The 14485-nt window shown below is 40.9% G+C and overlaps 5 protein-coding genes across 9 annotated transcripts; 4 read left to right on the forward strand and 1 right to left on the reverse strand.

The window, feature by feature from the left end:
• The first annotated feature begins 460 nt into the window (after positions 1 to 460).
• Positions 461 to 3810, forward strand: LOC105264175 (RUN domain-containing protein 1). The gene is made up of 8 exons (XM_011300860.1): positions 461 to 863; positions 1105 to 1256; positions 1509 to 1602; positions 1672 to 1833; positions 1892 to 2072; positions 2137 to 3091; positions 3169 to 3263; positions 3376 to 3810. Exons 1-8 carry the CDS (start codon positions 861 to 863, stop codon positions 3480 to 3482), a joined length of 1749 nt encoding a protein of 582 aa, XP_011299162.1. The 5' UTR covers positions 461 to 860; the 3' UTR covers positions 3483 to 3810.
• A 120-nt stretch (positions 3811 to 3930) lies between these two features.
• Positions 3931 to 5411, forward strand: LOC105264176 (pheromone-binding protein-related protein 6-like). Of its 2 annotated transcripts, none has more exons than XM_011300862.1 (6): positions 3931 to 4336; positions 4493 to 4586; positions 4705 to 4757; positions 4815 to 4959; positions 5060 to 5124; positions 5210 to 5411. In XM_011300862.1, the coding sequence occupies exons 1-6, from the start codon at positions 4277 to 4279 to the stop codon at positions 5225 to 5227; spliced, it is 435 nt and encodes a 144-aa protein (XP_011299164.1). In that variant the 5' UTR covers positions 3931 to 4276; the 3' UTR covers positions 5228 to 5411. The 2 variants fall into 2 exon arrangements, with proteins under 2 accessions (XP_011299164.1, XP_011299163.1); XM_011300861.1 differs by having other exon boundaries at positions 3932 to 4336; positions 4815 to 4971.
• Positions 5412 to 5601: 190 nt separating this feature from the next.
• LOC105264178 (general odorant-binding protein 83a-like) lies at positions 5602 to 6597 on the forward strand. The gene is made up of 6 exons (XM_011300865.1): positions 5602 to 5738; positions 5843 to 5918; positions 5985 to 6073; positions 6146 to 6245; positions 6318 to 6391; positions 6460 to 6597. Exons 1-6 carry the CDS (start codon positions 5676 to 5678, stop codon positions 6475 to 6477), a joined length of 420 nt encoding a protein of 139 aa, XP_011299167.1. The 5' UTR covers positions 5602 to 5675; the 3' UTR covers positions 6478 to 6597.
• Positions 6589 to 10570, reverse strand: LOC105264177 (nodal modulator 1). The gene is made up of 3 exons (XM_011300863.1): positions 10306 to 10570; positions 10051 to 10150; positions 6589 to 9988 (listed from the first exon to the last, which is right to left on the reverse strand). Exons 1-3 carry the CDS (start codon positions 10446 to 10448, stop codon positions 6611 to 6613), a joined length of 3621 nt encoding a protein of 1206 aa, XP_011299165.1. The 5' UTR covers positions 10449 to 10570; the 3' UTR covers positions 6589 to 6610.
• A 58-nt stretch (positions 10571 to 10628) lies between these two features.
• LOC105264179 (longitudinals lacking protein, isoforms H/M/V-like) lies at positions 10629 to 14431 on the forward strand. 4 transcript variants are annotated; one of them, XM_011300867.1, is made up of 6 exons: positions 10646 to 10719; positions 10797 to 11019; positions 11087 to 11527; positions 11648 to 11741; positions 13418 to 13755; positions 13881 to 14431. In XM_011300867.1, the coding sequence occupies exons 2-6, from the start codon at positions 10840 to 10842 to the stop codon at positions 14076 to 14078; spliced, it is 1251 nt and encodes a 416-aa protein (XP_011299169.1). In that variant the 5' UTR covers positions 10646 to 10719; positions 10797 to 10839; the 3' UTR covers positions 14079 to 14431. The 4 variants fall into 4 exon arrangements, with proteins under 4 accessions (XP_011299168.1, XP_011299171.1, XP_011299170.1 ...); XM_011300866.1 differs by having other exon boundaries at positions 10629 to 11019; XM_011300869.1 differs by having other exon boundaries at positions 10629 to 11019; positions 13418 to 13745; positions 13881 to 13971.
• The last annotated feature ends 54 nt before the right edge of the window (positions 14432 to 14485 follow it).

The following is a 14485-nucleotide window of genomic DNA, read 5'->3' on the forward strand; positions in this document are numbered from 1 at the left end:
TAGGACAACGCATTATTACAATAATATAATTTTATTAGTAGTATATATTTTGCAAAAAAATCGTTTTCAAAAATGTAGAATTTTTCAATTTCACTAGATATGTCCTCAATGTTCAAATATTTAGTTTTTAAACAATATTTCTATTGATTAAACATTTACAAAAGAAAAAAATTGGAATTATTTAAAAAAAAAAATGAATGGTGCTAGGATCGAACCCTAGCTGCTCGCGTAGCAGGCAAGCACGCTGCCCACTGGACAACGCGCTTATTTTAAAAATATAATTTCATTAGTTGTATATATTCAATACATTGAATACTTTTTTTCATTTAAAATTCCACAAGATGTGGTTTGCCCCTTCAGCTCGTTCTACAGTCAGCTAAATTTCAGTTACAAATGAAAAATACATACAATATAAATACAATAACAATAAAATACAATAAACAGATACAATAACAAATAAAAAACAAAAAGCATTCCTGCCGCAGAAAATAAAATTCACCCCGTCGACTTGATTGACACCCCAGCATTACGTGTGGCGCCCTTCCTCTCTGGGGTGCAGTACTACGATGCCGCTGGGGTTACTCAAACCTCCAGAACTGAGCCTCTACTTCAGTCAATCCTCTTTGGCACCAGCTGTGATGCACTATTTTATTCTCTCGGATCAGATGGTTCATTAGAATTTGCGAGGATTCCCAGGAGACATAACTCTGACGTCAGATCATGATGGGGTTCGAGTGCACTTTTGATTTCCCGGGGTTGACGGAGATTTGACGAGTCTGCCAGGTATTTTCCAACTGAGAATTGAATCTGCTGGGCTCTGCCTCGGAACTGATGTAGGACATAACCTACGAGCTTCGATCATGGTGAGAATTACCTTATTTTGGACCAGTCAATTATCAAAACTTATCTAAAATCAAAATAAAACGGAATAAGCATTTTCAAATTACCAGTTTATCTCCAAAACTATCCACTCATTGTAAAAACCTTAAAGAACTTTTTTGGAGCTTATTAAATTTGTAACAAAACATTTCCTTGACAGTTTCTCCTGAAATCAATAGATTCTTTGATAAATCGATAATTAATACCTTTTTATTCCATTTTCAGGCAACACAGGACGAAGATTACGTTAAAAGCGACGAGTTCGACACATCCTCTGAAAATGAGAGGCCATCCGGAGAGAGATGGGCCCCTGTTGGGGCCAATGATGGGGACAGTGACTTCACTGACGACTATAAGTGCTCTGACAATATGGAAAGGTGAGCCACTTGATTTATCCGACTGTTGAAAAATTTCCGCTGAATTTTCCCGATTTTCTCCTCAAAATCGAAGTAATTGCCCTTTGAGAATTTTCCTGGCGGTTAAATCAATAAATTGAATGTTCCTATATTTTATTCCTTCCATTAAAATTCATCCAATGCTCCGGAGAATTCAGCAATTTTTTAAACAGAGCATGCATGGGCTAGAGTAGAGCAATTTGGTGGATTACTAACATCTGGTGAATTTGGCAGTATTTCTTACAATATGGACAGGCTTAAATTGCTCGAAGAGGAACAGGAAATGCTCAACTCGTCATTAATAGCATTAACCACGCACTTTGCACAGGTAGAATACTCTAACGACTCATCAATTCATTCACCGTAAGAACAATTGCAATTTTAATTTGACATGCAGGTGCAATTTCGACTGCGCCAAATTGTGGATGCACCTACTGATGAGAAGGAGACACTCCTGAAGGAGCTGGAGGAATTTGCCTTCAGGGGAATTCCAGACGTTCCCAACACCGTCGCCTTGAAAAATAGATCGTCCTCGTCGTCGATTTCTCTATGTGGAAACGTAAGGAGTATTTCCATTAACCGACAACCACAGGGAATTCAATATATTATTATTTTAGAATGGATGCAGTGGTTACGACGAGGAAGTCGAATCCAAGATTGCCCTGCAGAAAACCAAGCAACGAGAATTGATCGAACAGTTGAAGGTTCAACTGGAGGACCTGGAGAAATATGCGTACGAAACTGATGGCCAGGATCTGCCCCAGAGTGTCATTCTAGAACGTCAGAACATGATAATCAGTGCGTTCATAATCTTGTGATTTTCTCTCGTGAATTTTTATAATTATAATTGATCTTTCAACAGATCACTTAAAAGAGAAATTAAACTTCGAAGTGGACGACCTCTGCAAGCTCCCCCTGGACGACCTGCGCTGGCAGGTGGACCACGCAATAAACGAGATGGTGAGCCCCTTGAAGATGAAAGAACAACTGGTAAATCAGTTGAAAACCCAAGTAGCAGATCTAGAGCGTTTCATCCACTACCTCCAGGGTGAGGTGAGCGTGGAGAGCCTGGCGTGCACTTGCGCCTGTCCAGTGCACACGACAGGTCTAAAGCCATCGGATAAATCAAAACGCAAGATTCCCCTGATGGACAGGCGCGACGACGCCCACACGAAGACCTTGAATACAGTTCGTAAAGTGATAACTCTCCTCCACATCTATCTGATGTCCCAGCTGGGATGCAGTAGCGAGAGGACTCGAAAAAAAGACAGCAAGACTACCTGGAGGGACCTGAGAACTCGCCTGGACATCGCCATCGAGCACGTCCTCGAAATCGCTACGGAAAATGACAGTCAATCTGACGCCCATGACAACGACGACGACGACGACATCGATCTCTATGCATCGGATTCAGAATCCCCGAAGCAACGCACAAACACCAAATTGACGTCTGCTGTGAGGAAACACCTGGCTGTGTGCATCAGAGATCTTATGGCCCATGGGTTGAGCTCTGATGTGCGATCAAATAGTGTTGTACCTTTTGTCGGTTGTTTTCCCCAGAGGAAAAGTCTCACTGTTGATCAAATGCACCCCTGGGAGCTCATCATCAAGTACTATGAGATCAAGAATGGACACAGGTACAACTCCAGTCCTGCACAGAAGCTTTCCCAGAGCTTCAATCTTGCTCTAGTGAATGAGAGAACTGTATCACCGAAACAGAGTCTTCTCACAACTGTAGGGAATATTGTGGCTACCCATTCGCAATATAAACGAAGTTATAATTCACATTTCAAGGCTTTCATCTGTGCAGCTTTGAAGTGAGTATTTTTTTTTTTAATCCATATTGATATTAATTCGGATTTTCATGTGTTCATTCTTTAAATATTTTTTTTAGTGCTAAAAAATTGGTTCCTTGGCTGCGGCTTATTCTTCAGTGTCAGTATTTACTGGAGAATCATTACATGTCTTGGAGTTATGTAGTTAAAACTGGTGAGTGTGCAAATAATTTTTAAGTAATTAAAACTTTGAGTTTTCGTGGAATGTCTTTGAACCTGGGAAAAATTATTATTCCGGTTATGATATTCGTTTAATCGTCTTTTAGGATTTCAAGATGCATTTCACGCCCTCGATCGTCTAACACCCATTCACTTCGATCTTCCTGTTGACCTGGCAGTCCGTCAATTCCAAAATATCAAGGATGCATTTTGATCCCCCGGAGTCATGATAAAATATTAGAATTCATCAGCTGTCTTTTCCTCATCTCCGAGAGGAGAAAAAAGTCCATTGCTTTCATCATAAACTACAGTGCACCATATGTTAACCACGCACACCCCATTCAAAAAAAAGAAAATAATTTGCCCTCAATTCGTAATTCCAATTGCTCCCTTTATTTCTCTGAGTTATTTACTGTTTAAGCCGACAGACATCAAAATACTTTGAATAAGATATTTATTTACTAGATAATCAAATAATTGTAAAGTAAATATTGATTTACATAATCCGAAGAGTGTAAAAATGGATTCAATAAACTGTTGATTATTTATGAATGCAAAAAATTTTGAAAATTTATCGGAGGATAGCAAATAATCCTGAGGAGGAGATAATTGATCAATCGATTTTTTTGCGCATGCCTGGGTCTCCAGGGCGTATCATCTGGACCATCCAGTTACCATCCGAGGCCTCCATATACACGCAGAAGAGAGATAGAATTCCCCTTCTCATATCCCTTTGACAAGTACCTCCAGAAAATTTAATCTGATGCATAGGTACGAGTACCCCAGCCATTAGTGATTGTTCAATGGATATTATATAGGCCATCATGGACTGAAAATAAGGGACAATCAAGTCGGATCATTGACACTCTAAACCACTTGTTTCGTAGCAGTTTTGAAGGGGATTTGTGCTCGATAGGATTGCTGGAGGATTTCTATCGGCTTCTGGTGCTCAACAGTTGGAATTTTTGTCAATTAAATATTTCCATAGATTTTTCTATTTATTTTGAAATGAACAAGTTCATTGGAACTCTGTGTCTGGTCCTCCAGGTGGGCATTGCATTCTCTGGGGTGAGTTATTAACCGGAAATTTAATTTTTTATTTATCCTATGTATAATATTTTATATTTATAAAAGTGTATTGGAGAATATTTCTGCGAGTTCCATTTTATTTCAATTCGATTGACCTGAATAGATCGAGTGATTTTATTTCCTTCTTCATTTCAGCCTGTTGGACGCCCTGATTTTGTATCAGATGACATGATTGCTCTTGCAGCAAGTGTTGTCAATGCGTGTCAAACGCAAACAGGCGTAGCCACAGGTAATTGTTGCATTAACATATTTCTCTGTGTTTTTTTTCCATTTTTTTCTTCATTACCCGGTATTTCTTACTGAAGTACTCATTATTTCGCGTTAAACGGAAAATTAATGATTTACAGCTGACATTGAAGCTGTCAGGAGTGGCCAATGGCCAGACTCAACACCCCTGAAGGTAATTGTCATTTTAATTCGGCTTCAATGAAGATGAAACCGTCAATTATGGTTTCAGTGCTACATGTACTGCCTCTGGGAGCAATTCGGCCTCGTAGATGATAAACGGGAGCTCAGTCTCAACGGAATGTTAACGTTCTTCCAAAGAATACCAGCCTACAGAGCTGAAGTTCAAACTGCTATCAGAGAGTGCAAGGAGATCGGTAAATACTTCGGTATATATTTTTTTTTATTATTTCACCCTTCTTTTTTTTTAATTTATCTTGCAGTCTGCATTTTTTATTACATATTTAATTCATTCAGCTAATGGAGACAATTGCCAGTACGCATACACCTTCAATCTGTGTTATGCCAAATTATCTCCAAGGGTATGAAAAATATTTACATACTGATATTTATTGTTAGCTTTGTCCACTATTTCATCGATAAATTAATTCTATTTTATTATTGCAGACTTATTACCTATTCTAACTGCCAAAACGATTTAACCGTATAATCATCTTTAATGTGATCATTCAGGAAGTACTCGCCGAATACTCAACTACTATCGAATCTATGAATAATCAAAAATAACAATCAGTCGTAAAAATTTTTTCGATGATGTACGTTTGATGGGATATTAATATTGACTTTAATAAAAAAATGATTGAGTGTCCGCGTTACAATGTTTAATTGCCGTGGAAAAATTGAAAAACAAATTGAAAAAAAATTTACCTGCATCACCTTCATTACATTTTTTTTTATTCATCTCAACCAAGTCCTATTCCTGGGTTTAAATCATCATGTCACGAACATTTCATGATAATTTTCTGGAGTCGATTTGATATAAAATACGAGAAGGACTGAACCTCTGCATCAGTTTCTCTCAAATCGTGGAAGTATTCTCTTGTGATTTTCCATTCGATTGAATTCAATCAAAATGGTTAAATATATTCTCAGTGCAGTCGTCCTGGTCTTCCTCGTAGGCTACATCTCCGCTGGGGTACGTTATGAATCCACTGAATATTTTATTTCTGTCACAGGAAAACGATTATCTTCCTGTAGCAATAATCGAAAATATTAAAAAATAATTCAATATCTCTTTAGCCAATTCCAAAAGAATTCCAAGAGGTAGCTGGAGATATCCGAAAGGTCTGCATCGCCGAGACTGGGACAACTGTTGGTAAATAATTTAATAAAACATTCGATCACGTGCAATTGAACAATTGGAAATTGATTTTTTATTCAGATCTCATTGAGCGAGCTGGAAAGGGTGACTTTGCTGATGATGAAAACCTGAAGTGCTACCTCAAGTGCCTTCTGGCGCAATTTGGACTGGTGAGTAATGAGACAAGATAATTAATTCTCTACATAATACTTTACATAATTAAATCGTGTGTTTGGTCTCAGATCTCGAAGAAGGGGCTAAACTTCGAGCAACTGGTTAAAGTAGCACCACCAGACATGAAGGACATGGCAAAGCAACTCGGAGTGACATGCAAAGACATCAGTGAGCGAATGAGAAAAAATCTGTCAATTAAACCCTTGAATAATTGAATAAATTCTCACTTTTATTTTCCAGAGATAAACGAAGCGGGAGATCAGTGCGATCTGGCCTACCACATGTCAAAATGCTTCTTCAATACTTTCCCAGAGGTGAATCTCTGAAATTTATAATTATTCCATCCCCTTGAGAAAAATTAATCTCTCAATTTTCCTTCCAGCAATACTTCATCATGTAAAAATAACGAAGAAGACCAGCTTAATCGGACAACTCTATTCTCTCCAATATAATCAAATACAGATGTACAAATCTTGATTTGTATTTACAATATAATAAAATAAATCATACACTCAAAATATTTCGTCGTCCGATTACGTCTTTCTAGGTTTAGTCTTTCTTTTATTGATATTCATAATCTGCTCGACGATAATATCATCAGTCCTTGGATCGATGGGAATGCTCTGAGGTACTGGACTCCTCTGAACAGGTCCAGCCTTGGACCACTGTTCAATCCTGACATTGAGCCATACCCACAGCTTCTCCCTATTCAAAAAAGCAATGGCCACGAGCATAATGAAGGGTAGAGCAATGACAGAGCTCTGGTTCATTTCGCCATGATCGATCTTGCGTTCAGCCTTGAACCTCAGGGTTAAAGCCTTGAACGAGGTATTGGCCTCGAAATAACTAGGAATGACCTTGTACTTGTAAAGAGCAGTCGACAGAGAAGACTCGAGCTGAACAAAGTACTTCTTGCCATTGGACTGCAGCGGAGGGAAATGCATCAAGAATCCAGGATTACTGTGAGAATTAAATTTACTAGCCTGTTGAGGATCGATCCTGACTGAATGAATAGGTGAATCAGGCTGGTCCTCCCTGCAGAGCTTCACTTTGAGGGTCCTGTAGTGATCGACCTGATCAGCAATGACGTGGACAGACAGATCGGTTCTGGGGATGGGGTGAAAAGCGATGAACCTGAGGCCCTCGACGTCTGTATCAATAACCTGCACGTCAATTCCCTCGGGGGAGGCTCTGTACACTCTGGAATTGGTCTGGAATTCATTGTCCTTCAACCTGACGACATAATCACAGCCTGGCTCGAGCCCTCTTATCCTGAATCTGCCATTCTCCTCAGTGGTGGCTTCCTCCAGGAGTGAATCGCAGGAGCTCGATGGAGAGTTTCTGGGAATACCAGAGCCACCCTGAGCCTCGACAATCAGTCCAGGCTCAGGCTCACCATTCAACGATGTCACTGTCCCCACAGCACTGAAGGCAACTCTCTTTGCCAGAAGTTTAATCTGCACAGTCGCACCCTCTGACACTTTAATGATTTTCGATGGTGGATCGAATCTGTACTCCTTCATCACAGCTCGAAGATAATATTCCCCAGATGACAGGGAGTTGAACACTAGCTGTCCCTGACCCCCAGTCACACTGTTTTTCCTGTAACCTCCCTGCCCCCCGGACAAGGACAGCAGAACCCCTGGGAGGGGAGACTCATCCTGGTCTACAACATCGACAACAACTTCTGCTAGTTTTTCAGCATAAAAAATCCCATCGGAGTCTCGATGGCGAGTTATCGAAAATCCTGACTTCTCGGCTGTCACTGTGTACTCGACACTGCCATCCAGGGGTCCAATCCTGTAGTTTCCATCTTGCTGGGTCACCAGGGTGTGCACCGGTGCCTCTTTATCTTTTCCAAAGATCTTGATGGTGACGCCCTCGAGGGCAGGCGATATCTTCCCCTCAATGATTCTTCCAATCTGTCCAGTGAAAGTTGCTGCGTCATTATTGCAGTCGTTTGTTCCTGTGATTTTCAAGGACGGGGGCGAAAAGAGGATTATGTCAGATTGAGGTGTGATCACGTAGATGCTGTCCACGTTAGCATTGAATTCGAAGATGTATTGGTAAGTGTCCTTCGTCCTCGAGAACTTCACGGGTGAGTAAATAGTCTTCTCTCCAGTCTCGATCTTCACTTTGATGTCGACCTCCCCCACCTCTGAGGACGACGAGGGAACGAGGATTTTTCCCCTGTGCCTGTGCTCGTTCGATGTTAAAATTATTGGATTCTGATTTGTCGTGTCCCAGGGGTAGAACTCCTTCGAATAAATGTGACAGCTCTTTGGAATGAATTTGTAAATTCCAGGACTGGAGACACAGTGTCTCGTGCTGCCCATGGGGAGAGTCAGGGCGATCTTCTTGGATTTTCCAGGATCAAAGAACTCGACCGCCGAGTCGTGGGACGAGATGAAAGTCACTGTGAAGCCCGTCTGCTTGAAGGGGGGGACTGAGGCTTTCTCGGAAGTCACGGAGATCTGCTGGATGGGATTTTCCCAGCAGAAGACGTCGGTGTCAATGAGAACCTCGTAATGACCTGGGAGGACTTCACTAAACTCGTAATTTCCATTCTGGGCTTGAATCGTCTTCACGGTCAGTCCGTCCAGAATTTTCAGGGTGACGAAGGCCTGATTGCAACTGGATTCTGTGCTCAGACACTTGATGGAGCCCGACAGGATCGCTTTCAGCTGGAGAAAGTTGACATTATTGATGGGCTTTCCTGAGACGTCGATCGTCTGCTGGAGTGGGAAGAACTGTAATCCTTTAGTTTTCTCCTCAGTGTCAACCACAACACTGAACTGGTATTTCCCAGGGATCAGGAATACGCAATAATCCCCAGTCTTCGGGTCAGTTTCGATTTCCCGGCGAAGAGTGGCTCCAGGGTTTTCGAGAATTACCTTACGATGGTGCAGAGTGCCTTTCGTTGATAAAGTGACTGTCCCACAGACTTTGTAGGTACTGGGAGATGAGATTGGAAGCTCTGGAGAATTTGCCGAGATCTTCACAGTTGCCTCGTCGAACTGGACGTCAGGGGCTTCTATCTTCAGCGAATACTGACCCGTCTTCATTTTATCGACAGAATAACGACCTAATTTGTCAGTCGTAGCCACTTGCTTTCCTGAGATGAAGACTTTGGCGTTCGGGAGGGGAATTTTATCCTTTGAGGACAGCAGGACTGTTCCACTGACTGTGAAACCAGTGACTTTGAAGTCCCGAGGGAGATTGACGCTGGAGTGATCGACGGTGAAGACGAGTTCCGGGGGTTGAACGTGGAATTTTGTCTGGGGAGTGGAGTAGTGAGGAATCAGGCGATAATTTCCGTTGGTCAGGGCTGGGAATGTGAAGACTCCTGAGGGAGACGAGGTGACGTGGCAAAGGGGCTTTCCCCATTTGGCATCCGTTTTTATCTCCATCGAGGAAGGAACTGCTGGACAATCCTTGAAGCCACCTGTTCCGAAGAGTACAAAGGAGACCCCTGACACTGGGTGATTGTCCTCAGTGATTACGCGACCCTTGACGTCGTACCCGAAGACCGTCAGACTGTTATCAGGGAGTTCGGTGTTTCCTTCCCTCACGGTTACATCCACAGTGTTCTTTTCCATCCTCCAGACCGAGTGGGAGGCCACCAGGATGTATTTCCCTGGCTGAATCGGCGTGAAGGAGAACACTCCGCCCTTCGAGGTTGTCGTTGTGCCAATCGAGTTGTCATTGTGAATTTTTTCTTTGTAGAGAACCACTGTCACTCCAGATGGGCCTGACGACTCAGGGGACTTGGAGCTCGTTACCCTTCCGGCTATTCCAAACCCCTTGAACGTGAAGTTTATGTCTTTGCCCTGGCTACAGATGTCCGTTGTACCGTCCACGTCCAGGGATATCTCGGTCGGCTCGAAACTCCAGCCTCGGGGTGGCACGACCTGGTTTCAATATTGGGTTAGAGTAAGTCGATTTGAAGGCCTCAGAGGAGGGGGGTAATTACCTTGAGGATGTACTCCCCCTTGTCGTAGAGGGGGAGGAAGTAGTAGCCGTTGTTTGGGGCACATTCTGTCTGGTCTTTCAAGCTTCCGGATTTCGTGTAACTTCAATTAAAAAAATATAAATCAGAGAAAAATATGGGAAGTGAGACAATTAATTTTTGTGGTTATTTTATTCATTATTTTCGAGGGCAGCATTATAGGAGGGGCCCTGAGTCCTCATGATACTCGAATTAAATTCAAGATAAGACAATACTCACAGTTTTATGTGAACTTTAGAGTAATCGATGCTCGCGTGACTCTTGATGAATCCCCCACATCCCAAAATTTCCTCCCCCAGTAATCCCTGTATTACTGAGAGAATCGCAATGGTAAAAACAATAAAACAACTGTACATCGTCATATTTTTGGATTATCAGTTACAACGACATAATTGACTTTTTCTAAAATAATGACTCTAACCCAAAATGAGTAACGAGATAAATTCCAACCCCCCTAATAGCAACAATATGTGGCGAGTCAGACGGTCAGGCCTAATATATTATAGAAAGGAAAATGCGACATCTTGTGTTAGGGATTGAAAATAGTATTCTGAGATTACAGAGTTTTGTAAACGCCATCAAACGCCATTATTGCGATAATTACACAACGCTGTGTTTATTAGTGTTTATTATGTGAGTCCAGTAGCTGTCACGACTCCAGTGATTATTTCTAATCGATAATTACTTGAAGATATAATTTTGTGTCGAAGGTGATTTGTTCGGATGTGTAGTCAGCTGGACTGAGGATTTATCATGGCAAATCAAATATGCCTGAAGTGGAACAGTTTCTTGAACAATATTGCCACGAGTTTCGAGAGCCTCTGGGAGGAGGAGGGACTCGTGGATGTCACTTTGGCAAGTGACGGACAGTGCTTGACAGCTCACAAGGTCATTCTATCTGCGAGCAGTCCTTTCTTCAAGAAAGTCTTCCAGGTAACGATTTTTTAGAATGAAAACAACCCCCTTTCTGATTGATCCATTTACACTTGATTTTTTATAGACGAATCCGTGTCAACATCCAGTGATAATTCTCCAGGATGTCCACTTCACTGAGCTCGAGGCTCTTCTCATATTCATCTACAAGGGCGAAGTGAATATCGAGGAGAAAAAACTGCCAGATCTGCTGAAGGCAGCTGAGACCCTCCAGATTCGTGGACTCTCTGGCAACGATTCATTTGCCAAAGATGCTTGCAGAAAACTGCCTGAGTTGGGTCCACCTCCCCTGGAGAAGAGCACCCAGAGTGTCAGCGAAGAGACTCCCAAGAGGAAGAAAAGGAGGACCGACAAGGGAAATGATAATTCCATCCTCGAAACCGCTCTCAATCCCAGGAGGACTCGATCAGCCAGTGTAAGTGAGACATCCAGCAGTGAGAAGAGCCCCAAGGAAGTGGAGGTTGAACAAGTTCCCGATAATGCTGTGTACGATCCTCTAGAGATGAAGGTGAGAGTTCTCTCAATTTTTTATTATTGATGAAATTATATTTTTTTTCTCGTTACAATGATACGAGATTGCCCCTAATTTTAGTAATGTAATTGAAGGAGTTATTGAAATCTTTTGCAGATGGAACCTTTTGAAGTGGTGATGGAAGACTTGGGGAAAGATGCTGCCATCGATCACGACAGACTAGACCCTGAGAGTCCAAATGAGGCCCAAGGTGTGTAGAGATCCCCAAAATGCATGAAACCTCCTCAAATGTCCAAAATCCCTGATATTTATCGCCCAATGCTTTATCGTCCAATGCAACATTATCCCCAAAGCACATCAAGCCCCTCGGTACACCTCTAGCTCCATACTTTTATGTTTAATCAATAAATATAAAGCAATTAGTGCCTGTGAAGTTGATCGCGTGACTGAGTTTTGCTTGTATTGAGTTGTCGTCTGTGTTGATCCCCCAAGCACAATTAACGTGAATCCAATGAGAAAAGAAAAATAGAAAATGATGTGTGTGGCAGGGAATGCTAGAGATCCAATGGAAGAGATTTCTGGCACGCTGTCAAGCCCCTCAGGACTTGCCGAGGCAAAAGCTGTGCTTTTTCCATATCAACAGTTACCGTACGCTGATTTACTACCGAGTCCGGAGATCATTGGGGCGTGGGCTACATCGAGACCGATGGATCATCTGGCTTGTGATCTAATGAAGTTACTCTTCACGTCTGAAGAGAGGATTATGTGTAATGTCAATGGGAAAATGGGAAAACGACAGTTTGATAGCAATAAAATAAGGCTTATCAGAGAAGTGCTGTTGCACTTCAGTGGAATATCACCAAATAGTGTTGACTGGGAGGAGGCGTGGAAAAACTGTGTTACAAAAATTGATACTAGTAATAGGGGCCTCAAGAGGTATCTCTATCAGAGACGGGCTGTTTACAGTCAATGACTAGGGAGGTATAAGTCAGGGGGCAAACGAAAACGCCATCACTGACTTGAAGACTCTTTTTTAGAGGGGATATCCAGGCGAGAATTATTTATTGACATCAATACGAAAAAATAATTTCTTTGTTGTTGTGGAACGAAAAGGCAATTGAAATAATTGTCGTTTGGGAGATTGTACTGCACTTGGATATCCTCGAAGGAAATTCCAAAGTTACAATAGTCAAAGAACTTTTCAAAATTATTTCCTTCAAAAGATTGTTTTAATATTTATTGAACTATTGATGAAGAAACCATTCCAGCATTTTCTGTCATTTGAAATTCAGCTTTAAACTGTAGAATGTAAAAAATACGATTGGAAAATCGCACGGGTAGTGATTATTGTGAAAATTTAACGCACTAGAGGCTTACAGTTATGTCTGTAACGGGGTGATTAATGATTCTTAATTTAAATACGTGAGATTTGACGTAAATGTTATGTTAATGAATGCTTGTAGAGTGAGCTAGGATTAATCATTAGAATCTGTGAGATAATGAGCAAATAATAATTAATAATATTTGGATGAAAAATGTGACTCTGAAATTGATGGAAATCGAGTCAGAGATTTTGTCAATTGGTGATCTAGTTCTTTAATTCCGATCTAGTGAATTTTGCTCAAATAGATTATTTCATTTTTGTTTATTCACTCGGTCGTTCATCGATAAAATGTAAAAGTCTATTTATTTATCGAAATCATTTCCTTTAATTTCAGAATCTAGATAAAACGATCACAGTACTCCTCAATTATTAATAATAAATACGGAGATTTAAAAAAAATCTTATCAAGCTCTACCCAAAATTCTGTATTACAAAATGAGAAAAATACAAGAAACAAAAAATACATTGATATTTTATATTGATGAATATTGAATTCATTGACCCCTCAGCTGTATTCATCTGTCGATGATAAATATTTCCAGGCACATCGTCAATGCCATCAGTGACGGTGATCGCAGAAGCCTCTGAAACTCTTGCAAGATTCAGTGAAAGATATAATGAGGAGGAAATGACTGAAGACAAGAGGATGATTTCAGGAAATCGTGAAATTATTGAGGGTTCGGATAATCCGGGAAGATCTCACCCAAGTGCTTTTTCATCATTCGCAATACCAGAAAAATTGAGCAAGGCCAATGCTGGATATCCACCTTTTCCCTGCCCTTTCTGCGATAGAGCCTACACTTCCTGGGGATTCAGGAGGAGGCACATCAAGGCTGTTCACACCATCTCCCCGAAACTCAATTGTAAATGGTGCGCAGAGGTAAATTATATAATTTCCAAGACAAATTAATTAATTTCTCAGCAGATTACAATATGAATAAATAAATCAATGATGATAATTGAATGCTAGAACTATTCGTTAACGATTTGAATTTATTTCTGCAGATTCTCCCAACTCATGCTGCTTGGACGACTCACGTGATATCCTCTCACAATTTATCGGCAGCAGATGCACATAATGGGCTTTTGATCCTCGAAGAGGCTCACATGGTCCTCCAGATAGCCCACCCCACGAGACTGGACACACTGGTGAATATAATAAAACAGAGCTCTCATCAGACAAATCGTCGGCCCTCAGACTAATAAAAAAACACGAGAATTGGATGTCTCAGAATATTCTGGAGGTATCCAGGGTAATTCATTTAATTCACTGTGATTTACATGCATTCTCATGGTCTACGATTCATACAAGTATTATCAATGGCCAGTAGATCAGTACAATAATCGTTACTCAACCAATAATTAATAAGAGCCTTTTATACTCAATACATTTTATATTCTATACCTAGTTGAGTTTTGCCGGATCTATGAATATTTTTACTATTTATGCATCAAATGTTATTGATATTTATTTAACCACTGTAGGGAGTTGAATTGTCAATTATCCTTAATTCCTGGAAGATTAATGTCTGGAATAAAGTAATTATTTTTATAAACTTCGTAAATTATCGATTGCATTCGTATTATTTTTATTTCTATCGATTAAATAT

This window comes from Fopius arisanus, unplaced genomic scaffold (genome assembly GCF_000806365.1).
Source record: "Fopius arisanus strain USDA-PBARC FA_bdor unplaced genomic scaffold, ASM80636v1 scaffold00019, whole genome shotgun sequence".
In the NCBI taxonomy this organism is placed as follows: Eukaryota; Metazoa; Arthropoda; class Insecta; order Hymenoptera; family Braconidae; genus Fopius; species Fopius arisanus.